This window comes from Vanessa tameamea, chromosome 3, assembly GCF_037043105.1.
Source record: "Vanessa tameamea isolate UH-Manoa-2023 chromosome 3, ilVanTame1 primary haplotype, whole genome shotgun sequence".
Classification (NCBI taxonomy): Eukaryota; Metazoa; Arthropoda; class Insecta; order Lepidoptera; family Nymphalidae; genus Vanessa; species Vanessa tameamea.
Window position 1 is genome coordinate 12,346,165 of NC_087311.1, and position 27,694 is coordinate 12,373,858.

At 30.5% G+C, this 27,694-nt stretch overlaps 2 protein-coding genes across 4 annotated transcripts in view; both read right to left on the reverse strand.

Moving 5' to 3' along the window:
- LOC113397137 (CD151 antigen) overlaps window positions 1-27,694 on the reverse strand; it is a 112,367-nt gene that overhangs the window by 5,071 nt on the left and 79,602 nt on the right. For 2 of the 3 annotated variants that reach the window (XM_026635306.2, XM_064217514.1), the window contains 2 exons: window positions 6,972-6,997; window positions 1,454-1,696 (listed from right to left, as the gene is read on the reverse strand). In XM_026635306.2, the coding sequence (XP_026491091.1) occupies window positions 1,454-1,594 (141 nt within the window). In that variant the 5' untranslated portion in view covers window positions 1,595-1,696; window positions 6,972-6,997. The remainder of the gene's footprint in view (window positions 1-1,453; window positions 1,697-6,971; window positions 6,998-27,694) is intronic. The other variant, XM_064217515.1, reaches the window with a different exon arrangement.
- On the reverse strand, window positions 1,839-4,737 carry LOC135193290 (sorting nexin lst-4). Its single transcript, XM_026635304.2, has 2 exons — window positions 4,583-4,737; window positions 1,839-3,938 (listed from the first exon to the last, which is right to left on the reverse strand). Exon 2 carries the CDS (start codon window positions 3,921-3,923, stop codon window positions 2,247-2,249), a length of 1,677 nt encoding a protein of 558 aa, XP_026491089.2. The 5' UTR covers window positions 3,924-3,938; window positions 4,583-4,737; the 3' UTR covers window positions 1,839-2,246.

A 27,694-nucleotide genomic window follows, 5' to 3' on the forward strand; every position in this document is an offset into this window, starting at 1 on the left:
TTCGGGGCGTGGCGGATAGTGTTTGATAAAGTATTGAAATCAGTATAAGAGTTGTCTTAACTGTTGAGTTACAAGATAATCCCTGGCGGAATAAAAGATGCGCATGTAAAAACATTTAATGTAAGCGTCTAATATAACTAATACTATATTTTACATTATCTTGATCACAAAACTGACATCGCTTTTTTTTAATTACAGATTATTTATAACGAGATACACGATACAAACAAACCTTAGGAGCAATCGATTACTGTATCGTTATAATCTTGTTCGTTTTGAAATTAAAAAATATTTCGAATGTAAATATTTTAAGTTTTATTTTCACAATTAATAAAAATAATAATAATTATACATTGACATTATTTATTCGTTTTTGTTTTAATTTCCCCAAATTAAACCTCCTTACTTATCTCTATGCATTGAATATATATGAGTTCTTTCATTTCTTAATATAAGCCTATTCCAATCGAACGCGCAAAGATAAACAAAAGTTAGATTTAGGTATTCTATGTGATTTACTAATAGCTCTACTATGTTATAAACTACATACAATTCTTGTTTAATGTATCTGAATTTATAATACAACACTATTTCAGATGTTATATCCCTCGTGCCTGTAGTTACACTGACTCAATCAAGTTCTAGTAAAATTCTAGTCAATATTTAAGGAGATAAATAAAAGACAAGCGCTACGTCATTCTGGTAAATGTTATATAAGATGTAGTTAATTGAGTAACTCCTACCATAAAAGGAGTAAAACAAAATAAACAACTTTGACATTGAATTGACGTAATATGGCGGCTTTACTCGCGCGAAATTTATAAAACACAAACTTCCAACGCCCTTTTACCCCCTTAGGGGTAGAGTTTCGTTAAATCTATTCTTAGTCATACCTGCCAAATTTTCTCAAGTTTCTGAGATTTCGTGATAATTATTCAGTCAGTGTATTTCGCTTTTATATATATAGAAAATTTAACGAATCTCCTTAATTTTTTAATAGTTTTTCATCCATATAATAATAATTTTGACTTAGTATTAACCAGTGAAGAGATTTAATTGTTACAGGAAATGTATCATTCCGTTTATATGACAAAAATGGTTCTTGATTTTATAACAGAATTGGATACCTGTTTTTTTTATATAAAAATGTATTATATACCATTAGGAATATAATATTTCCTTCTGATATGACACATGATACTTAAATAAGATGAAACAACATCCAAATTCACGTTAGTATTTTTTTCACTTATCTTTATTATATTTAATCTGTTAAAAATGTAGTCTGAATTGACTTCGTCAATAATTATAATTTCGTCAGAAATTCTTGCAAAATAACTGTTTTCTTTTTGTACTTAATTGACCTTTTTCATTTGATAATGTTTGTCTATTCTTTGCCATAGATAATCACATGCTTATATAATAATTAATTTAAACAACGATATTAACTTACCAAAAATATAACATTGAATATATGCAGAACACACTTTAGGAAGTTGACGCTACAACAGTCTGCGTCTCTCGATTTTCTTGGTTTGACTTTTTTCTTCTTAGCCAATAATGCACTTGAGTCCTTTTTTTTTTCTTCTGCCATTATATTTTGCAGACTCTGTGGACCTCTGAAGATCTGAACAATTTGTTTTAAAACTCAGCATAAGTGGACACCTTATTTGTCACTTTCGTCCATGAAGATATCCTGAAAAAAAAAAAAAAAAAGTTAGTTTGGTATATACTTTAAAGTAATATATCGTTTATAAGATCGTCATACTTACTATGTATAATTTGTCACTGTTAAATAACTTTAGTCTTAACGTCACAATATAATAAAAGACAATAAGAACGATTTTACTTTTTATTGTTTTACTTTAAAATGGAATATTACAACACTTATTCTACACAATGTCTCAAAATAAATGAAAAATTATTAGTAAAAGTTCAAATAAAAAATCGTATATAAGTGATAAAAAATATTATTTTATGGAAAATGTAATATAGCAAACTATATACAGAACATCTCAGTATATAAAAATTAAACAGTTTTGTGTGTATTAAGCATTATTTTACATTCAGTCACTTTCATCACAATATAAATTCATTATCCAAGTCCATTTCAATCCTAAGATTTTAGATATACCTACAAAATATCAATACCAATATTATAATAGGATACAATGGCAATAAATAGTCCATATTCAAAATGCTCATTGAAAATTTTCAATTCTATCATTAGTCATTTAATTGAGGTATTATTCATCATACTGGTTAAGAGTTACTTCCAATTTGTCGACTATTCTTTTATAGAAACTAATTTGTTGTCTCAAGAATTTCTGCATTGTCGCTTTCAAGTCGTCTGTTCTTTCTGATTTGAAGTGATTGATTTCGGCAAGAAGGGCGTATGATATGACATCGGTTCTTCTCAATACTTCATTCAGTTGTGCTACTTCCATTTTGTGTTCAGCTGTCAATCTCTCACACTCTCGTCTTTTCTGCACAGCTCCCTTGTGATTGGCTAAAACATCTGGAAATGAACCTACAATGCCCTTATATAGGTGGAATTTGTCACCGAGGGGTTCCCAATCATATTTCGGTTGATCCTCATACATCCTGCCAATTTCGATATAAGCACCACCAGTCATCTTTATAGCAGATGTGAGTTTTGAAGTTGATATGACAGTCCCCTCGTCCAAGCTGAGGGCATTTCCTAAGTTATAAATTGCTTCACCGACCTTCTGACAGTCAGTTTTGTAAGGACCTTGGAACCTCTTTGTTTGTGCTAGACACATATTGGTAACAGATTTTACTGATGTATCCATACTACCAATGAATGTGTGACATTGCTCTGTAATATGGTCTACTTGTGATTGCAATAAAGCTTTTTCAGGTACAACTAATGATACACAGTAGTTAAGGCCTAATAAGTTATCCCTCTCTGCTTGTCTTTTACCAGCTTTCCAACGTTTTTCATCAGTGCAAGTTAGAAAATGTTGCCAGACCTCACTTTTAGATAAAACAGGGTGTTTACACATCCAATCTACAAACTCTTGTAACTGTACTCTCCTGCGTTCAATTAATTGTTCATCATAGCGGCCTGAAATTTGTTTATCTGGTAGCGGTGGTATGGGTATAAGTGTAAATTTCTCTTGTAATCTCTCATGTAGCCAATCAAAATGCTTATATCTTCTAGAAACTTGTATATTATTAAAGGAAGGAGTTAATTGATATGCTATAAAGCTCTTAATACCTTTGAATTTTGATTCCTTCTTCGGAGATGCAACTGTTACATTATATGGCTGTGTAATTTGGGCCCATACATAGCCATCTCCTTCTTGAACTATATAAACTTTTTCAGTTTCAGGCACCTCGACATTTAATGTTGCCAATAAATAGCTCTCTCCGCTAATTTTTGAAGATGGTGCAAATTTATTTTTTCTCACTGTTCCAACTGTTGAACCGAATGAGGAAGTGTTGTCATCTATTTGTTGATTGAAGTCACTAATAGGCATTCCAGGTAATGGGGTAAGTTGTTGCTGGCGGCTCATTGATGGCTTATTTTGAGGAGCACCTGGACCTATTTCTGAATATGTATCGTCGTCCCAATCGTCATCCCAGCCATCATCATGTGAGGCTGCTCTCTGGTAATTGTTATCTCCTGCACTAAACTGTTGTTCGCCCCATTCATCAGCTGCCTGGTCATATCTAGGTGCAGGAGGAGCAACTTTTGTTGGTGCTGATTCTTCTGGAGAGAGCTTCCTTACATATGCTGCAGGAAACAAACCTGTTTGACCCTGAGCATTTTTTCCTTCCCACCATCCTTCACCAATATCTGTATTCAAAAGAGTTAACACTTCCCCACAAGTGATTGACATTTCTGTGGTCCCTGGTTCACCCGCGAAGTCATACAGGGCTTGTACTTGGGCCGCCATTGTGGACCCTGCAACCTACAACAATATCGAAACATATTATTCACTGCAAAACATTATTGGAGGATTGATGTAGCAATTTAATTTTATCTTATCAGTGTTATCTAGTAATGTAGGGAGTATGCATAAAGGTGTGATAAAAGTAATATTCGCGTGGATTTAGTCACCAAGAATTAAATTGGAACAAACAAATTAGGACGATATTCGTCGCGTAAGGAGTCGACACATTTTCGTAACAATGTCAATTAAACACGAGATAAATTAATGAATGACTCTATGCCTCTATATTGAGCAGTTTCTTACTGATTACTTATAGAAATATACAATGTTTTCTTTATTCAAAAAAACAGTTCGATGTGATGAAATTCGAATTTGTAAATAAAAAGTTATGAAGCAGTTTTATTGAATCGCTACGAGCCACCATTTATTTTATTTATTTTTACTCATATTTTTTTCATTACATATAATAAGATTACAAAAAGGCAATTATTGTAATAAAAGATAGAAGCTAAATTCTTGTTTTGTGATGGAAATCAATGACGTCAATGTAATATGGTCTTGTAAGAAAAGCACTGCACTACGATCAAACTTGTTAATTGCACAATTTCATAGATCGATTCATACACAGTTAAAATATTCGAAAAGATGAATTTGTTACTTACTTTTGTTCACAAAAAATTTAATTCAAGGCGGATACACTACTCGTACAGTCATCTGAATGACAGATTGATTCACAGGAATTTGTTTTCTCTACTACTATTGTTTTCATTTACGTGGCAGAACATTGATAAACCTCGTTTTTTTATTGGTTGTTAGAAAATTTGTTAAAAAGTAGCCAATCACAAGTCGGATACTAAATGTTAAAATCAATGTCAGGCCTGTGTTGCTTAGTTCAACAGTAAAGTTAAGTTTTATTGAAGTTTACGGGTATATCCACAGATGGCGCTGAACACAAATAAAAAATTATACTGTTGACGCCATCTATTTTGCAATCCGGTACATTAAAATACAATACGGACAGTGGAGTTCAATTGGCTTTATTGAAAATGCCCTCTGTTTTTTTATTGTTATTCGTGTATTAAGGATAGTAGATGAAGGTTTATCCTTTACTGCGTTTTCATGAACAATACAAGATAATAATTATATTCCTAATTAGGTTTTGGCAGATAAATGTCCCTACAAATTATTGGCCAATTGTTTTGTACTGACTTTAGAAATGTAAGTAGCAAAACAATAATATTAAAATTATCTAGTTTTTACAAAACTGTAATTTTATATCCTTTATTTATACTTTAACGTACTTTTAAAGTACCAAAAGTAGGTACTTTAATTAAAAAAAAATTAGTCAACAATTTGTAGGGACTTTTATCAGCCAAAACCGCTATAAACATTGATCTAATGCATATAAATGAAAGATACAATAAAGAGGCAAAGAACTTCAGTACATTGTACCAACCTGTATATTTTGAAGTGAAGCTTCGTCGGGCGCGATGAGAGTAAAATTTCGAATATTAGTGCAAAATTTCTATTTTATAACATAAATTTTGAATGAAATATTTCTAATGAACACAATATTATTTTTGACACGTGATACAGGAGCTTTAATTTAATTTATTTTTGGTTACCTACAAAATTAAAAATATTATTATGAACTTAAATATATATTTTAGAAAAGGGCATGTTGACATTTCATTTTGCAATTATTACGTACATCCAAGTTTGTTTTTGTTAGCTTTGTACTTCTTCATTATTTTTAAAGTTATTAATTTTTTAAAGTTGTAAATGAGTTATTATTTAAATATTAGGATATTATCTAAAAATAATTATTTCCTGTTTTTAATCACAAATTTAATAATTATGACCTTAGATAAGTTTTAGCTTTCCGCAGAACTTCACGCTCGTTAGTTGTTTTCCTCAAAAATGCAAAATTAATACTGGAACAGGAATAATTTTGTTTTGTAAAAATTCGTAACCACCTTTCTGCTCTCCTTCCTGTTTTTTTTTTGATTTTATATTGTAATTTTTATCAACATATTTACAAATATATATTTAAGATATCTACGATGTTTTCAAACATACGTATAGACGTTTCTTTTGCTACTCTATTTCAACAAAATATTCTACTTAAAAATGAACTAAAATTTGTAACCAGGAAATGAATTAGAAACGAATGAAAGGATTCTCTTACCTTTGTATTTGTTTGAAAGTATCTCTACTTTTGAGTCTACCAACTGGTTTAGTAATACATTGTTGTCAAGATTAAAGCAAATGACTTTCGTATTGGGACAAGCAGAAATAATTCCGATAGGTAACTCTTTGCAACACTATAAAATATTATATATTGGTATTAAATAAAGAGTGTATTTTTTTTGGAAGCAACTCAATATAAAATGTTATACTCAAATACTTACGTGTCTACGTTTATTAAATATACATAGACAGACTTGATAATATAATCATATTTCATTTTGGTTAAGAATAAAAATGTATGTAATTAGAAACCATAAGTTATCAACAACAATTTCCACAATATTATGTACTTAATGATACAAGTAGACAAACTGCCCGGCCGGATTTCGTGAGGGTCAAATAATTCATGCAAATCCGTCCATTTCCATCATCCCTTCAAGTGGATAAATCCAAAATTCCAAACGTTATAAAATAAACCTATGTTCTAAATTTCAGGTTTCTAGACTAAGTACTTTTGGCTGTGCGTTGATAGTTAGCGAGGGCAAAATATTAGTTTAAATTATCTGATTTGCAAACACCGAAAGTGCCAATAATTTCGGTTAACTCTGATAATTGAAAATTGACTTTTTAAAGTCCATTTGAATAAAAAAAACTGGGTACATTGACATTTTAATGAATGCCGGTAAAGCTTATCTGAATTAAGAGTATTAAAATTAAAATCCATGCCTTTGAGCGGACTTCAATGTAATATGAAACTCGAGCCAATGCAGGCACTTTGTGGCGGGGCACGGATTAACGTAAGCACCGAGTACGAGCACCAAAGACCGGGTGAGTGATACACAATATAAATAACATACAAACCTCCGAGTACTCTGCTTTTAAATAATCTGAAACAAGTATAAAAAAGATTAAAACATTTAAAATAACTATTGTTTGGTCTGATCACGAACAAAACAATATTTGGGTATTACGGTCATTCATTCATTCATTTTTCAAATGCAATTAAAGAAAATTGTTTAGTCTGAACGCTTAGAGATAAAATTATTTAAAAGTTTTTTTATCATACTCAGCGTTTTAATAACATATGTCCTAGTTTATGAACTAGACTACTTAAGTAATTTATTGTTAAAGTTTAGGAGTCAGATTCATGCTATTATTATGGTATAATCTACCTCTTCATTAACGTGTCGAGTTTATAAGAGATATAATATTTATGAAATATAGTTAATTTTGAATTAATAATGAAATAAACACTAAATTAAATTAAAAATGAACATTATATTTGATTTGAAGTAACTCTTGACGGTTTTAAAAACATGTTAAGATATATACAGAAGTAAACTGACTTCAAAACAAACAAAATTTTCTCAACAAATGTGTAATTTTTCAATTAGATTTTTAATTGATTATACCTACTCGTCGTTAGCATACTTTCTAATCAATTGTATGTTATGAGTCGAAGAAAATTATGAATCGATATTTTCAATTACTTATACTAGAAGCTCGACAATAAGGCTATTATTTACGTGTTTATAATTTGGCTGGACAATAACAATTATATTTAAGCTAACCGTCGTAAGCTATAATCATTCGCATTTTACATATAGTCTCTGTAAAACTAGAAACCCTAAGTCAAATATAGTGATTATAATTTACATTTAAGAATTATTTACTACAGTTTTCATAGCCAAAAGTATGAAGCTTGCAATCTCAATACACCTGTTTTGTCATTAATATGGGGCGCTCTAAAGCCCTTGAAATCAGAATATGTCACAACTGAGCGAGTCTTACCGGCAGCTGGTGCCAGATGCAAGCTGCACTCTCTACGTCTCGTACCATGTCTTTTTCACTTGGCTGACTGCCAGCTTTGGCTTCAATGCTCGAAATGCATTTTATTCTACTAAAAAGACGAGAATATATTATCTTTCCAATTTTTCAGTGACGTTTTTTCATGTATGCATCTATAAACCATAGCTATCTATATTATTTAGTTTGCTAAATAAACGTTGAGCGTTTTTTAATTTAATTTACCTATCAATTTTTAATCTGTATTTTAATATTTTTTTTGATTCAGGTAATTTATTATACAATATGATTTTATTTGATAAAATGCATAGAGTCATATATTATCATAGACAAATATCATTAGAGTATGTCGAGTGAAATAGTTTATTAATATTCATCTATTAATAAACAATTTTACTCAACATAGTCTAATATAATAAATAATTTTAGAGTATGTAGAGTCACAGTAATACTCCGTAAGTGTAGTGCAACTTAACATACATTATCATACATGAAATGAAGCTGCCAATATTGAAACGTAGAAAGCATAAATTAGTACGGTTCCTGAAACTCCTGAGGGAACATTTCTCGGAACAAAAGTGATTAATTAAAGTGAGAGCTAGGAATTGAAAGTCATAGAACGAATATAGTATATTTTATAAAATATAAATAAGTATATTTTACTCCAAGTTATATAAATTTATATTTAATTTCGCTAACGTGAATTTAACTTATGTTATTCCACGTAAATGGTTATATTAAAAAAAAAATCTAAATTTCTATATAGACGGGCTGATTCTGATTCTGATTCTGATTCTGATCGATATGATCGTATCACGAGAAAGTAATATCAGTATAATAGTTACATCAATGTTAACGTCAGCTCCAGAGACGTTGGCGATGGCGATTTGATATTAGCAATAGTGTCTTGGATCATTGGTACTATTTATGCTGACGTACGTTCGATCGTTCGAATGATTGATTCGTCATTTAAATTATTTAGAGATATATCTTAAATTATTTTCAATCACATATTATTTCTTACATGGTCCATCCAGCTTCTTCCTAGCCCTCAGATATCTAAATCATTATATATATTTTTAAAATTTCTTAGATAAAAATGTAGGCGTTACGGGGTGTCAAGAATTGAAATAGGTAGTTAATGAAATAGATTATAGTTAATTAAAGAATTACCCACTGAATTTTCATGTGCTTAATTTGTGTTTATAAATCATCTCGTGCTCGGCGGTGAAGGAAAACATCGTGAGGAAAACTGCATGTGTCTAATTTCAACGAAATTCTGCCACATGTGTATCCACTAACCCGCATTGGAGCAGTGTGGTGGAATGTGCTCCAAACCTACTCTTCAAAGGGAGAGGGCTTAGCCCAGCAGTGGGAAATTTACAGGCTGTAAATGTTAATGTTAATTGGGCAAATAACCTTTCTTTTAAATATATTCAATTAAAACTTAATAAAAATGGGCTCATTCGACTTTCAGAGTATAAAAAAAGATTTCGTCGAGAATAATTATATAGATAACTTATTTTATTATTATTATATTTTAATTCTCTACTGATATTATTTAATTTGATTATTTAAGGGATAGGCACGACTGTTCCTTATGTTTTAGTGACGTTGACAAATTGTCTCTGAAATGCAAAGAGAAATTGTTAAGATCCCTTAAGATTTCACCAAGAAGGATGTCGGAATGTCCGTTGTAATAAATTATTTCGGGGAATTTAAGATATGTTTGTGAAGTTTGGATATTAAATATGAGAAAATTTAAAGGTACTCTTATTATGATTTTATTTTATATAAATAAAAATGAATATTTGTCCGCTTTGAGTTTCTAAATCAATCATCCGTTTGTATGTTCTGCGTACTCGGGCCAAAAATCTTTTCTTTGTATGTTTGTCCTTTAATATAAACGTTTTATGTAGACCCTTATCCTCCCGTGTGAAGCCGGAACGGGTATCAAATAAAGGCCTCGTTATTGGAAATATAAATATAAATTTGTTCCTAATCGAACTCCTGTGAAAATTTTCTGATGTTAGAAATATGTTATTCGTTATTTTGGCTTATGTTATTGAGTTAAAAAGATATGTTTAAACTTTTTTCAAAATTCCTGATCTAAGGGGGGTGAAACTTAGGATGAAAATATCTATGAAAGTTCATAATTTTTGAAAGTTATAAATATAAAATCGATATTTAGAGTTCTGTTAGTTTGCTGTGGCTGTAGTGGGTTATGGGTTTCTGAATAATATTTTCTATAGGATAGCCTACATGGCACGATGCTAGTCTTTTCATAAATTTATTTTCTGAAAATTGTTAACTAAATAACTTTCTAAATGAATAAATAAATAAATTTCTTAGTCTAAATTCTAGATATCATTGTGTTTAAATTGTAACCAATGAATTGTTGATATTGCCAGTAAAGTTACCTTTTTCATCTATTAGTCGTTGACAAATTCTGAGGTTTTAACACAATAAAATTGCGACTCATCAACCAAAATTAAAATCAAAATATTCTTTATGCAAGTAGGCTCATAAGAGCAGTTTTGAATCATCATATTAAAATGTTGGATTAGTGTAAAGCTACCACCGGTTCAGAAAGTAGATTCTACTGAGAAGAACTGGCATAACTCTGTAGTTACTCTTTTCCACCATTTTAATTTCAGAGTATGTCAGTAAAGTTCAATTATTTTTTTATATACATTGCCTAGAAATCTACAAATAAGTCCAAGTAATTTTTTTATTATTAATATAATATCTTTTATTGAGTAATATGCCATATTTATCAATGTTTTTTGACATGAGCTTTACATTTTTAATAGACCAAGTTAGAATTAACAAATTAACCAATTTTATCTGATTCATATAACGTGCAAGAAAGAGCAAGAAGAAGAAAGCATCTTCTTCCTTAATATTAATTAAGTATATAAACTAATTAATAAATAAACGTTATAAAAAAAAAAGAATTATACTTTGTCATATTTTCATGTTCCTTTTGGCAAGACTCAATTTCTTTATTAATAATAAAATTGCAATAATAAGCTTGTATAATACAAAATATTTTCAATGAACTTTTAATCTTCTCTATTTCAAAATCTAAGGTGAAATCGTGCTACTATCCGTGAAGCTATTAAAGGAGTCCGTATACGTTTTAAATGCACAATGTAGTACGAATTGAGAACTATCGCCGTCTTGAAAGAGGAATGGCGTTGGAAATCCTAAACTGCTCGAGTTTCCCGCTAGGTTAAGCTTTAAAGGTAATGGTCTGTTACTTTACGAGCATTCCGTAATGTTCCAAATATATATATGTATATATTTATCCGCAACATATTATGCGACGTCTTGTTTTATCTCGGCTTAAAGCGCGAAATCACGTTACCTATCTAAATAATACAGGTATGATCTTATATTTGAAAATAAGATTCGTGAAATGTTTTATATGGAAGCTTTTATGCCTTTTTGATTCCGTTACTTTTAGAAGCAAATATTTCTATAAAAAAAGAATAGCATAAGTAATAAAATTCAATATCTAGTCGGTCGTTTATTAATTTGTCGAAATAGTAATGACTTAATTCCAAATCTAAATATATTTTAGTTAAGTAGGCTTTTACGAACACTTTTGAATCGTCATTTTAAAGGGTCATATTAATTGTAAGCTACTGTGTTATGTTCGGAATGATTTTACTTCTAAGTATTAGCGGAAAGAGACCCGGTCGTTACTTTTTACCGGAATATAATTGAATACTATTAAAATCAACCCATATTGACTCTACTCTTTTTATCATCTTTAAATAATATTTAATTTGACTTGTGTTGATTACTATAATTTGTTTTTATTTAAAGTTTTTATATACCTACTATATTTGTTTCAATATTCTAGTATGACGTTACTATTATTTCAAAGTAAGTAACCAAAGCGGCATTATTGTGTCAAGGTAAAAATAAGTTTTAACTAACAAAGTGAACTAATGACTGTAATTAATTAGCATATGACATCAGTTTGAATGGTAAGCCTATATTCTGAGTCATCAGGGCGAGGGTTGGTCTGACGTTCAACTTTATATTTACAGCATACGTTTTTGTGGTAATAAATACATAAATTGTTAGTTTGTCACCGATTATTTTGTCAAAATATACTGCGATAAAACCAGGTATAGTATCTCTCATATGTATATATGAGAGGTTGATTTGAGGAGAATTTTTGTAGGATGTGTCGCTTTGTATCCTACTAACCAGTTTTTGTATCGCAATACTTTTAATTATTTGTATATAAAAAATATTTCTAGCTGTGACTTATACATATTTTAATAATTTCTATTTTATATAAATAAGAAGAATATACAATGATTACTTAAATAACATTTCCCTGTTGCATCGTAATACTGATTCTTTAAGCGAAATTTTAATCAGACTTTACGTCACCAGTGGAGGAAATAAGACGAGGCTTATGTTTTTTTTTTAAATATTTATATAACATTATAGTATGGATCAATGTAACTTATTTTCGGTATAGTTATCGTGTTGAATGTTATAAATAAATTACATGGGCGTTAATTAGTCTAAGTATCGTGTTGCGATGTCGTTATACGCGAACTTTTTCAGCAAACGGTTTTTTATTATACTTGTGTGAATATTCGAATGTTTTGTAGTGAAGTTAGGTAGACAGTAGAATGAGTTAACATAAGCATGTACGCACTCACTCACACACACTTCTTTTTACAATACGAATACGACTATAATTAATGGTATACAGTAAAAAAAAAATAGCCTTCATAGTTACTATATAATATTTAACTTTTTTTTATAGTTAAAACTTCGAACTGGAATTAAAAATACACTTTATTTGAATAGGCTGTTCCTGTTGACTTTCGGTAGTTGATATTTTCCAAAAATCATACGGTACGTTTTCTTAATTTTTTTGTCGACGTTACACTTTAAATCTCGCTAGACTCTCTTCTGTTAAACTAATTCAATTTCGTTGTCATGTTTTGAATCTTACTACAGTTCTTTTTAGAGTATAAATAGTAAGTTCTGTAATGAATAATTCAATACATCGTAAGTAGTCTGTGAATATTCCCTAGCACTTCTAAAGATCAATACGTACTCGACCTCAGAATACAGATTAGTTCAGAAATGATATGTGCATTAAATAAGGTTTAAGTGTTTTTTTTAAGACGAAGATCTTAAGCGGAAAATCCCGTATTTTTAAATTTATAAATAATAACTTTGTAATCTTATATTGTGGTTTATTTTATACTTCAAAAGAAAATATTGGTAGACGTTGTTCGTTCCGTGTATGTGCCTTTATGTATATCAATCAAAATGGCGATCGGTTTAACGGTATGGAAGTAATGTCAGCACTATGTATGAAATGGTATCTAAACCTTTTAAAAAAAAAAATATTTATTGTAATCGATAGAACAATTTCCATATAATACAAATATTCTTATTTACTAACTCGAAAAGAACATGACTGGTCATGTTCTTATTTCGAGTCATAGAATTTCGAGTCATCGAAATCATATAAAAAAGTATTTGACAGACGCTTGACGCGCGTCTTTCGGAATGTTTTTTTTTGTTAGGCCTACCTATAAGTGATTGAGTTACTTGAAAACTCAATTGCATTGCTAAATGCTCTTAATCGACTTAATGGTTGAATCTAATTATATCGCAGAAAAGTGTCGTATTAAGGATTTCATTTATAATGTTAAGTATGTAAATGTTCTCGAAAGCAAAAGTCGCGCTGCCTGTCAAGAGCAGCCTACGCTCTCGAGTCTCGACCAGATATAAAGGTTGGAGTGGTGAAACCGCAGATATTAAAACGTATTTTTACTTGCAGGTTAAATAGTATACTGAGATATAAAACAGAGAATTGATACAGTAACATTTTTTTCTATGTTTATTACAAACGGTTCATTTTGTTTCAATTTACAATATGCCTCAATTAATTATTTTGTATTTTTTTCAATTAAACATAACATTTTTAAAAACAAAAAAGTTTTATGAAAAAGTAAAAAGAGAATTAAAATTGGTTATTATAATTTTGTACTTGTATGTTTTTTATATTTTTGAAGAATACGGAATTGAAAAAAAATGATAAAAAAGATATTCCATTAGTCAGGTATATACTTAAAATAATCACTTTTCGTTAACCTGAGATCGAGTTCGTCATTACATACATTTATACATTTACCTTACATACATTAGCAGCCAGCAATATAGTGTAAATGATTCAGTGTATCGAAAACGTGGAACTTAATCGAAGTTTACGAATTCTTATCGGTTTAACGTTTGAGTTTTATATTGTTCAATTTGTATAATAATTACAATAATGTCGTCCTCGGAGGGAAAGTTATTCTTTATCTATTAGTCGAACAAATATCTGCCACATATGTAACCACCGAACTGCAAGTAGAAGAGCGTGTATTGATCAGCTCCAAACTTTCTGGTTCTCCTTCCTTTTTGAGACTTTTATTTACTATACTTATTATACAGTTTATTAGATTAATAAAGTAGACACAGTCTGTAAAATTTCCCATTGCTGGGCTAAGACTTCTCTTCTGTTGAGGAGAAGGTATAAAGCCACTACGCTGCTCCAATGTGGATTGGTGGATACATATGTGAAAGATTTTCATCCGATACATGTAGATTTCCTCACGAAGTTTTCCACCGCCGAGCCGAATTTTTCAATACAAATGACCACAAAAAGCTCAGTGATGCGTGCCCTTTGCTTTCAAGATTCACGTTTATTTAGCAATTGGGTACATTTCGGTGAGTGTAATCATTAATTTCAGCAAATACCATTATATATCAACTCGAAACTGTTTTACGGCTGGATGTAATCGATATTTATAATCCCTTCTAATTGCGTTGAGACAATTAAGCTGAGGAATCCGAGCTGCTGATCTAAGTGAATTACGATGAATTTAATGAGAGATCACAAGTGAGCAGTCTTCCATTATTACATTACACTTGTATGGTTCTATATTGGTTGTTGTCCATTTTTAATGATTGGGTTATATTGAGATTTCTGTCTCTACATCTTTGCGTTTGTCAGATTATGTAAGAAATAAATAAATAATTAGACGATTACATACAAGGCTTACACTATGTATTGTATGTTTTAATCAATTCTGTAATAATAATATTTTAATTTAAGTTATTTTTGAATTGTCTTAATAACATTGATATTAAATAAGAGGGTACTTTGACTTTTCTGTTCAATATTGTGAGTCACGTAATTTGTAGTGTGGCTTTTATAAGTGATAGAATCTCCGTACAGAACACTTTTACTTTACACTTTACTCTTCTTGGAGCAGCAAGGTGCTAACATTTAAGGTACGATATAATTTTGTGATATAGTATAATTGTTATTGCTTGTTAAATTATTGATGAATATATGAATTGTGTTTTTGCACTTATCAATATACAAGTTTAGTATTATATATACATAGTTAATATAATTGTATTTAACTAAAATGACTGTATTTTTGGATATTAAAAAAGAGTAACTACTGAGTTTCTTGCCGGTTCTTCTCCGTAGAATCTACATTCCAAAACGGTGGTAGCTTTACTTTAAATAGTTTGTTAAATGACTATTCAAAAGTGCCTGTAAAAGCCTACTTGAATAAAGTATATTTTGATTTTGATAATGACTAAATAAATATTTGTATTTCATATATAATCTTTTATTGTCTTATAACCTTAAAATATAATAAAATAATAAAGAAATAGAAATTATTCTTAAAATATCCTGACATAATGTATTAACTCTATAAAAAATCTAACACGTTCGTGATTTGAGTTTTCCTTTCTTTGATATCTTGACTGGATCTTAACTCCGTTATAAAGTAACAGCCCGTTAATGTCCCACTGCTAGGCTAAAGCCTCTTCTTCCTTTGAGGAGAATGTTTTGTAGGTTATTCTACCACTCTGCTCCAATGCTGGTTGGTGGATGCATGGATGCACATGTCACATAATTTAATTGAAATTAGACACATGCAGGCTTCCTCACGATGTTTTCCTTCACCGCCGAGCACGAAAAAAAAAAATATACACAAATTAAGCACATGAAAATTCAGTGGTGCTTGTCTGGTTTTGAATCTGCAATCATTGATTAAGATGCACGCGTTTTAACCACTGGGCTATCTCGGCTCCGTTATATTCGTATATTATTTACTTACAAAATTACATCTTCCGTGTGATCATAATATAAAGCTGTGGACCTTGGAAAATATTATGCACACACGAGTTCGTTTTAAAAGTATACAAATGTCTTCACCTGATTTATAGGAACAATCCAATGAGGTTGCTGCTTTACCGACCGCTCTTGTTGCATTATATGCTTTAGTAATAGTGCCTGTTATGTGTTTCTATTTGGAAATTTTATGGGATGTAACTGTCTGGAAAGTTTATGGGTGTACATCCAGGAATCGGAATCGCAATCTTTCGGTTGCTCATTGCCGGAGTCGTTTACAATACATACGACTTAAGAAAACTGAGGGTTGCTTTTGTTTTTTTTTATTTTGGTTTAATAATTTGATGGTTAATAAGAGAAATGCCATAGTTTTTTTCGGTAAGAGCATATATTCATCAAGTACGGAGGCGTGTTAATCGCCGGTATAGTTGTTGGCAACCAGCACACTACGACCTAAGTATTCCCAAGAGAAGTAGCGAGGTGGCTTACAGTAATAAATAAATTGTAAAAATAATACATCGTTCAATAAACTATCCTGTGGCGTTGTAGCTTGGAACGAAGCGCTATAGTCTCTTTATATCGCTTTAAGCTCATTCTTTGAGTTACATAAGCCGAAGTCCTTCGATGGTCTGAACTACTCGTATAGACCAGGTGCACAGAATAGCCTTATAGTAATATATGAATGGTCTTATTTGTTTGTTCGTTATCCAGTTTCGAATCAATTTTGTGACAAATTGGTGGACCACCCTCTTTTATTTTAAATTTTCGAGATTTTCAGGAAATATTTTTCACAAATAATGCTCTGCTCTTAATTAGTTATTGGTATTAATTATTTAGATATCAGACGCTCAAATAATGTATTTACACATTTTATCGCAATGAAATTGAGTTTGTGTAAGTAACTGATTTTACAGCACAATGTTTTGTCAATTTGGTTGTGACTACACGTATACGGCTAATAAATCTTTTTGTTCCTAGATCAATAGGGAATATTGTGAACAACTTAATTCGATCTAAGCCCGAGTTGCCCGACAAGAGTTAGTGATTTTTCATATGAAATTGGAATTAAAATTTTAGGCGGACTGTGCTGTAATAATAATGTTCCTTATATTGCCAATGCACCAACAAGCTTGGCAGCTAAGATCTTATGTCCATTTGTTACACTGGATTACTCACCTTTAAAATAGAAACACAGACCAGAACAACGTTACTATTTAGAGGTAAATGATGAGTGGGTGGTACCTACCGAGATCAGCTCGTATAAAGAGCATACATATATATATATAGTCATATGAAGTCCAATAAAACTTTGTAGAATATGGTTTTTTTATAATGCTAATGTAATGAGTACTGAATAGTAAGTTCCTTCAATTTTGTAGCATATTGACGTCAAATTAAACTCCTCATAAATGTCCAGTTGCTCAAAGGTCTTTTTTCAAACCGAAGGGTTAGAACTCATTCCAGATAGAACAATTGTTTTATTACGACGTTAATTTTTTTTAATAAGCTGATCTGCGCCTACTGTCCATCCTAGTTAGATTGAGACGGACAGATGACATATTCCAGGATTCCTAGACACCTCCTGTTTCACTAGCCAGGATCTGTACAGTTTAGCTACATTTATTGATTACTCACACAATGATTCCTTACACACATATATGGATAAATCCCCGACCATAACACGGGTTAAGAGTATTCCCGTGTAATCACTTTGCGTGGCGTTGAATACCATTACGAACCAATATTAATTTGAGAGATTCTGAGTGCCTTTTTAGATATCATTTAGAAATTTTAATACAGAATGAATTTTGAATATCAAGGCCTTACCCTTAACATTTTATCGAAGAATATTTAATTATACTAAACCGTCAAGGATCTTAAACCCTTAGACTATTAAATTGAATGGTTATTAATAAGATTTCTAATAATTAATTATTTATATTTTAATGTACGATTCAATGAAATTTATCAATTATTATGGTTAGGATCAGTTTTACTGTACGTCAAATTATTTATTTGACCTTAAGTTGAAGGAAGTACAAGAACATTATACACGTAAACCCATGATGAAGTTTATTCTTTTTTTTTTACGGTTCATTCCAACCGGATTACTATTTATAGAACATAATATTTATGTTAAAGTGACGTGTAGTGTAGGGTCGGGTGACGTGGAGACATCCGCTATTTCACGGTCCATGATACTCGAGTATCGTCCTAAACCAGATTTACGTTACAACAACTCTAAAGGGTTCTGTACGTACATGTTTTGTCCTTTATAATAACAATATTTTATCTGTATTATATTATAGTGTTTGTCTCATTAGATCAGTGGCTATTTTATAAGGCTTCAGATCTTGACGTATTGGGTTCAAACTATTGGTCGCAAGAGTAAAATATATTTGTTTTTTTTTCTGTCAAATAATTCTCAGTAATAAATTGAAGTAGGTATGGCAGTTTGCTTGCAGTTTTAACTCTCATACTTCCAAGCATGTATAGCCATTGGTTCTCTGCCTGCGTATTCTGTTCTGACGTTCCAATTGTCGTCCCATTGGATTATGAGTGTGTGTGAATAGATCGCATCTCTAATTACGCACACATTCAAGCATTATAATATGTCCAGCTTGTTCTCTGTTGAGAATAGCCTAGAATTAAAACCTAGAATGTAGTGTAACTTATCTCTAGATCACACGTATATATGGGCGCAAGTCGCCATTTATGGGCAATGGTTTAAATTAAATAATTATTAATATAATATAAAATAATAATTATATATTGTCAATTATCATTTTAATGTTTATATTTTATTATGTAAATTTCTAAAACACTATTATTCAATAAGTAAAACTTAATTTGGATTCGTCTTGCAGCGCCACCTGTAATGTGTCATAACGGACTATGTAACAAAAATATTATATTATTTTTTAAGTAATTCAATTGTAATTAATTAAGAGCTATATTTAATAATAAGAATCAAATAGATATTCATTTTTAATATTAAACTATATTTTAAGAATTAATTTGCAGTAATTGCATTAATTTATTATAAAAAGTTTTAGTTGTGAATATCCGTTTGATTCATTCGAAGAGGACGCGTTAGAAACGGGCATTATTATAGCAACGCCATATTGCATTGACACATTTTTTGAAAAGACAATAAATTGTTAACATAATGAATAAAGATTCATTAAATTGATTGCGTTTCACTGCGATGGAACCTGTAAACCCGACTACTTCTCCGACATATACGTCTTTTATTATTTGGTAAAGAGAAATGAACGCACGAGAGAAGAATTCATGTCATAATATGGTGTCGCATTCATTGTATAAAGTCAAAATGTTGATGAAAGGCGTCCTAGGTACGGTTAGGAACGCGAAATTGTTTTATGTCATTTGTCTTGTAATTATTTAGATATGTAGATAGCTGAAACTAGGCATTTACAACGTATTACATCACTACAATTTATTCTCAGATCTTGTGTTTTTCCTTATAAATATTGCGTTTTATTTATTGTCTCCATACGATATGGATATTATATAAATCTAGCATATAAATTTATTATTGTATATAAATTAAAGTATTTTTTTTTAATCGAAATTTTCCATTTCATTTCCCAGCGAGCACGATTGAATTTTCAAAGCTTAATTTCTTACGTTACTAATGTTTAATTAAACTCATATTTAAATCGTATAGATATAAATTACATGGTAATATTTATACCAAAGTAAGTGAAATTTAAAGTTAGTTAATAGAGTGTGTATGATGGATTGCCATCAATCAAGAACTCCATCAACTAATCGTTTGTAAGCGATTTGCCCAAAAAATAATTGTCATGTTCACCACGTACGATGCAAATGAAACAAAAGTAGGTACGGAATACTTTAACTTCTCCACTAATACTATATATTCTCAATGCATAAAGCGATTTTTAAAATCAAAATATCATTTATTCCAGTAGACTCATAAAATCACTTTTGAATCGTCATGTTACATATTGAATTAAAGCTACCGCCGCCTTGGAAAGTAGATTCTATCGAGAAGAACCGACAAGAAACTCAGTAGTTTTCTTTTCCACCATTTTAATTACAGGATATGTCAAATAAATTACATTAAATTTATATGTATCCTGCCTAGAATTCAACAAATATTAAGTTCACACTTTTTTAATATTTATATGTGTATTAAATAATATGACCTTAAGTGTTCTGATACTAGAAGTGTTTTATATACAAAGCCATCGATCCCCATTTCTCTCGCGAAACACCCACTCTTTTCAGTTTTATCAAATAATATAAAACGAAAACGAATTCAATGCATAATGCAAGAAATGCTCAAACGGTCATTTATATTCTGATCATTTGTAAAGTTGCAAATTTTTGAAGATAAATCTCACAGAATACAGTTGCATTTTCACTACTTTCGAAGAGAAAATCTGGAAACGGTGTCTTTGAATGTATTGAAGATCTTGGAATGTACTTTATCTTTCGTTTGTCATTTTACGTGTTATGTCCTTTTGTCTTTGAATATTTGTTTGTTTCAATTCGATTCGATATCACTTATTATCTTTAGGAGTTCATCTTATTAAAAATTTTATACAATAAGTATTATAATATTAAAACAATAGTGCCAGCGTCTTTGGTATAATGCCTCAGGACAATTTTTTGATATCGTTTTTTATATAGTTTGTATATCATGCTTGCATAGATATATTTTTTATTTTTTTTTTCTGTATATAGGTATTCTTTAAGTAATTAATGTATAATCTTTTTCTCGTTGTGGTATGCTGTTTTTTTTTTTAAATAACAAAGATGAACTACAATAAATAGGTCACATATTATACAGCTCCTTACAAATTAAAAATATATTATAAATTACTTTACTGTTGTTTGTGCTTGTGCCCACGTAGTGAATTGAAGGATTTTCAATCTCGCCATTATAAAATAACATTTTATTTAGAAAATTTCATCTAAATTTCATGAAAATCTGTAAGAGGTTAAATAATTTCTTATGGTAAGAAAAGAAAAGTTATCACCTTTAAAAGTGCTACCTTTGTAGATGTTTTAGTTATGCTAGGGGCTATATGCCTCTAGCGTCACACTAGCCTTTAACAATACTACTGCTCTGTCAAGCGAAAGATCAAAGATGTTATGTTCTTGTACCTCTAATTATACTGGGTCACTCAATCGCCACATACGAACACGTCCGAAAAATAATATTGCTTTGAATACCAAAAGTAGAGCTTGTTTCTGTAGGATGAAAAGAGTTCCCGTTTTCACGGAATTTTCAAAAAAGGAATGGGTTTTATTATTTCTTTATTTTTAATAAAACTCCTTTGTAAGTTCTATACAAATAATACAATAATTATAGCTGTGAACGTGTAGTCTAAGAATTCTTTGTTGTTAACGCTTATGTACGTAAAATGTATATAAATCATTATTTTATGGACATATATATTTATTTTGGCACAGTATTTAACAATTGTATTGTTTTATGTTATAGCTACATTTTTTTTTCATATTTACGATTTAGTGAGTGAGTGAGTTACACTTTATGTTGTGAGACAATTAAAGACAAAGAAATATGAATGGGAATGAGTAAACAAAACTATATTGTTTGAATTTTGCATTAAAATTAAAAATTAAATAGTAAAATATTTCGGCAAAAACAATATATTTTTTTAATTTATTGCTAAGAGTTAATCATAAATTGTAATACTATTGTTGAACGAAAACTGAGTGACGTGGTCAAGAAAGTGACGTCATCCGTCAGAAGAATTAAAAGAAAAGGGCATTCATCTTGGATTGATACGGTGGTAAAAATTGTCAGTTGCGTTCTTGATGAATTTCATAATATTTTTTTTGAATATAACTAAAACTTAGGTAATCAGTGTCCGTCAATATTTATTTTAAATGTTTTAGTAAATAGCCAATTATAATACATTATACATAATTTAATAATAAATAATTCTATATATTATAATTAATTAAAAAATATAAATGAGTTTCTCGCTGGTTCGTCTGGTAAAATCTATATTCCGATGCGTTGATAGTTCTCCGTTTAATTTATATTTTAAAATTACGTTTTAAAAGTGCATATACTACAAGTGGTTTCATAAATCTTATTTCGTTTTCCTCGAATACATTTAATTTTGATATTTTAATACTTGATTTATATTTTCAGAGGCAGGGCCGGACCGTAAGTTTACGGGGCCCTGGGCTAACACTACTTAGGGGCCCACGTAAGACATATCTGAACGTAGACTTGAATAAAATTAATTGAATGGGTTTGATTAATTGCAGGACTCGCAGGGCTGCAAACCATACGATCTGTTTAATTTAATAAAGTTATGGATTCTTTGCATTATCGTCTATTTTTGATTTTGACTTAACTTAGCTAGGGGCCTCTTAAATCCACGGGGCCCTGGGCTGAAGCCCAAGAAGCCATATGGTAGATCCGGCCCTGTTCAGAGGGGCTTTTTATATCATATTGTTACATAAAAAGGTAATACATAAATTTAAATTGATTTCAATATAAGAAACTTATGTAATGTAAATAATGAAGAATATAATTTATAGTTATGTATATGTAATTATTACATTTTTATTTATACATTCTACATTTAAAGGGATTTCTCAGATGGTCTCGATAAAATCTTATGGGGTGAACCCTTGCGAGTTGACTACAAAGCCCTCAAAATGAAGGGATCGACTGAAAACAAGCAGCTTTGGAAATGTGGCTCGGCTGCTGTATAATGTTCATCAAGTAATGATATTCTAACACAGAGTTTAGTTGTTTATATTGTTAAATAAGCAACATAATATTTATTACACGTTGCATAAGTAGATTATATGTGTCGTTTTGTTTCTGGTTGAAGAGAAAAGAGTCCGAGAAAAGAAAGATATCTTAATCCGCGTGTCTGTCATGAACCGAAAACCACTTCTATTTGAAATTTATTAACACTAAGTATTTTTATTTAATTAAACCGAACTATTTAAGTATGTAATTATGTATATTATAAATTGCCTTGAACCAAACGTTAGCGCGATTCAGAAAATATCTCTGATCATATTGTTTACATTTGATCATTAAGAAGGTTTTTTTGTTATGTTTCATTGCTATAAGCTCTTATCGCTTCAATAACCAAACCAACGCCGAAGCGCCGTTATCAGTCTACTCATACTTATTGTGAAAAATATTTACTAAAAATTGAATTATTAGTGTTTTAAAACACGTGGTGATAAATAAATAGGCTAGGGTTACGCGATTGATGGTTATATAAGTTACTAGTTTCTCATTTCGACTTCGCAACAGGTGAGAAGGATTTTTAAATTCTACTCTTTTTTAAACTAGAAAATATATTAAGTGTATCTTATGTGCTTAAACATCGTTTGGTGTGCTGGTGGTTTTGGTTTAAAAGAAATATTTGCGAGTACGGTTGACATAATGACATTATTCAACATAATAATTCTTACAACATTAGTTTGGATTATTTATACATTGTACATATTTTCACGTCGTGCAGTTTACAAGTTAATTTATGGTACACTTAGCGTGAATAGCATTTTTTTATCAAGAATTCTTATTGTGGTCTTACTCATATTCGTATGTTAATGTAATCGCAACACATTCGCAAGTCAAATGATAGAAGCAGACTTTTATTGACACTTGTTATTGTATGTGCAAATGTTAAAGAAATGATCCTTTGTATTCCAATTACTAAAGTATCGAGATATAAGATACGCGCCCTTACGTTTTCTATACTAATTTTATAGAGAGGCAAAAATTTGTTTGTTTTTATATAGGGAGTATTATTTCTTAGAACTAATGTTCCAATTTAAAAAATAGTTTTCACTGGTAAATAAAATTAATAAATAAATCTTATTGTTCATTATAAGAATACTTTATAAAAAAAAAAAACGCTTGGATTTAGGCTCGGGTTCCATCACAGGACACTAATTGGGAAAATCAGCATTGTATATCTGTTTTTTTGAAAAGAGCTACTATGCGAGTTTCTTCCAGTTTCTTCTCGCTGGAGGCTGCTTTCCGAAACGTTGGTAGTGTTTAAATATTGACGATTTAAAAACGCTTAATTGTGACGTTTACTTGAATTAAATACATTTGATTTAGAAATATTCATGTTATTTCCTGAGTGCTATATTAATAAATTGCATCCATGTGCAGCCAGGGTTTGCAATTTACATTAATAAAATAGATTTTCTTTTATTTTCTTCGATAGATATTGATGAGTTGCGCGTTTCAATGCAATTATCATTTGTCATAGAGTAAAATATCAAATTAAATTTGTGTTTTTTTTAGTATTGTAGCAATTTTTGTAAACAAGATTGATGACCTCAAAATATTATAAAAATATCCTCCAATGTTTCGGTCAAGGATTTATTTTTTGCCAGCTTATAGGATAAACAACAGTGTGCGAGTCTGGTGATAAACACACGTGCACTCTCTTTTCCATTACTCATTGTCCGATGGGCCGGTAATCCGATACGACCGGAAAAAGTCCGGATGTAAAGCATGCGGATTTACATGGTTTCCGAAGAGAACCATAACCGGGACGTCGTGATTATCCTCGCATAATCTAGTAAATGTTAAGTTGGTAAATGTCCTTAATAGTATTAAATAGCTTAACGATTTTTTATTCCATAAGCAATACTAACATGTGTGTATTTCTTCCGTGAATATTGACTAAACTTTATATTGAAATAATATATTGGGTTAACTGAATAAAAAAAAAAACTAATATCGATTTGAATATATGTGTATATAAATAGTTTGATCAATCACTCAATAATTATATCTTAAGAGGTAAATTATCTCTAATCTTCAACTCTCATAATTCGATGGGACGGCAATAAGAAGAGTGATGAGAAACAGAGAGTTCAGAGCATAAGGCCAAGGCTAATGCCGTTTCCGAGGCATGGGAGTATAATGCCGTAAACTTTCAAACTTGTTAACTTCCAATCTCCAGATTGCTACTGAGGCTTCCATATCAGAAGGGCCCCGCTTAGTTTCTTTCCCATTGCTTAGGTTATTCTGCTTCTATATCGTATGAAGATTTTAGTTTGACTTAGTCATATTAGTATGACTGGTATGATTCACTTCCCTTTAGTTAAGTTATGTTTTATTTTATCAACTTATAACAACAATCGTAAGTCACCCATTGATTAAGAGTATATTTTTAAATATTTACAATAATATCACGTTCTGTATTACATATTGGTTTACAGTTATATGTTATTAAAATAACACCTATGTAAGTATTATATTTATTAATTTTATTAATAAATATAATACTTTTTAATAATAAAACTACTATAATGTAGTGGATAACACGAAAGGTCTTTCAACTAAATCTCATCAATTAGCTAAATAAAGAAAAGGTTTAAAGATATTTATTTCTTAATAGACGTCGCCAGCGGCTTTGCTTGTGTTTTAGGGGTTGGTCGTCTGGTGATAAGCATAAACACCAATGTCCCTCCTCGGAGGTCAAGCTTGCTTCATAGAATTTTTTATTGATTTCTGTTCAGTGGCTTGCAAAGAGCAACAGACGATCAAATCATTTATAATATTGGGTTATAGATAACTTCAGCTCTCGGCTCCGGTCGCCCATTAGGGCATCAGCCAGCGTTCTTTTCTGTACCCCTCAAAACGTCTAAAAAATTTCATGACGATTGGTTGGATAGATTAGACCTGAAAGCGTAACAAACAAATAAACTTACTTTTGCATTTATAATATTATTTAGAATATCTCGTATCACAATGAATGTTATATTAAAAAAATATATATAAAAATGAATACGAGAATATAGTGTAACCTTTTTTCGACTAAACTGGAATATAAAATAGAAAAAAATAAATTTTATTTAGAATTACATACGTACATATCGAATTGATAACCTCCTTTTTTTTGAAGTCCGTTAAAAATAGTATGGGTATTGATTTACTTAGCAGCAGGGCTTTGTGCAAGGTCCTCTATGTATGTACAGCGTACTAATCTATTTTTCTTAAAATATATATTGATGTGTTATGTTTTCAACGGCGAATGAATATAAGTTTAATCGTTGTAGCTGGACGTAACATCTTAATTCTTTTGAATAACAGTGTATTGATAGTTTTTGTGATGATTAATATGTCTTACATTTCCACGATGGAGAACATTACGACGTGGTCTATTTGCCCTCGTCGCCCTGTACTGAAAATAACAATTTGTCGTCCATTTTTGTAAATTAACGGTATAGTTCTTTTTAGATATGACTCAAAATCAAAATCTAAAAATACTTTATTCAAGTAAGCTTTTCAATAATTTTACAGAATTTTATTAAACGTAATAACCATTACTTCTTTTGAACTGGTTCACTCTCAAGAAGCTCAGTAGTTACTCATTTCCAACATTTGAAATACAAAGTCACGAAAATGACTTGAATAACATTTGAAATACAAATGAACTATATCCTGTCTGAAAGTTAACAAACATTTGTTCCACGCTTCTTTATCATCTATATAATATTGAATAGAATAATATTTACTTATGACTGACTATTTTGGCAACAATGTGCTAGTTGTTTTCGTGTAAAGACATTCAATTATATCTCTTAATTTTTTTGTCCTCTTTTATTTCTTATGAATAGTCGCAGAATGACTGTGATATTTTAGCAGTGAGATCTGTCACGGGGCGAAAACTAACAAGAGTGTGACGCAAGAATCACTCCAGTTTTTTCCTACAGCATTTTCTGTGACAGAGCAGGCATCAAGGTTAACGCGAACAATGAGAAAAGTTGCAGCATGAAATTAATATTTCAAGCTCGTTGTTATCGTAGTAGGAAAAGAGTAATGGTACTTTATTATAAATCTTTTAAAGATATTCTGGTGACTTTTATTTACAAAGCGTATAGTTTTGATTAAAATATTACGTCGTGAGCTACTGTCATTGATTTTGTTCGTTTTTACTTTAAACGTTTAAATACGGTCAATTATATGATCCCTTTATTTACTACAATAATATTAATTATATATTTTCATGAGCCGAGGTGGTTTATCGGTTAGAACATGTTTTTAACCGAACATTGCGGTTTTGGCTCGGGTAAGGATTTTTGAGTTTTCATGTACTTGTGTTAATAGTTCATCTCGTGCTCGGCGGCGAACTGCAAGCTTTCAACAAAATCTGCATTATATGCTGAATAAAATGTTGCTATATGAACATCCAACGATTCATGAGATCCAACGAGAGCATTGGTCCTTACCTTTTCCTCGAGAGGTTTTTTTAAGTGATCATTCTACAAGAAGTAGATCGTGTTGCCTATTGGAATTTATAGTAATCTTGGATTGCTTAGGATGAAGACTATAATAAACATTGGGTCGAGTACGATTTGCTCTTTGTATTTTCGTTAAATAATTTGGGCTCTATAGGTATCCAATGTGTTGAACATTCGAGATATAATTATCTTTTGATTGTGTCTCGAATATTGTTTAAATTTCATCGAAAAATACTATTATTTTTCCAACGAATCGCTTTAAGATATTTTCTTCAAGGAACTGCTATTAAGAGTCCTTTATATGAATTTAGAATCTTTAAATTTC

Bases quoted from the DNA above. Each gene is read 5' to 3' on its own strand.
- LOC135193290 (XM_026635304.2), bottom strand. From the start codon at position 3,923: ATGGCGGCCCAAGTACAAGCCCTGTATGACTTCGCGGGTGAACCAGGG.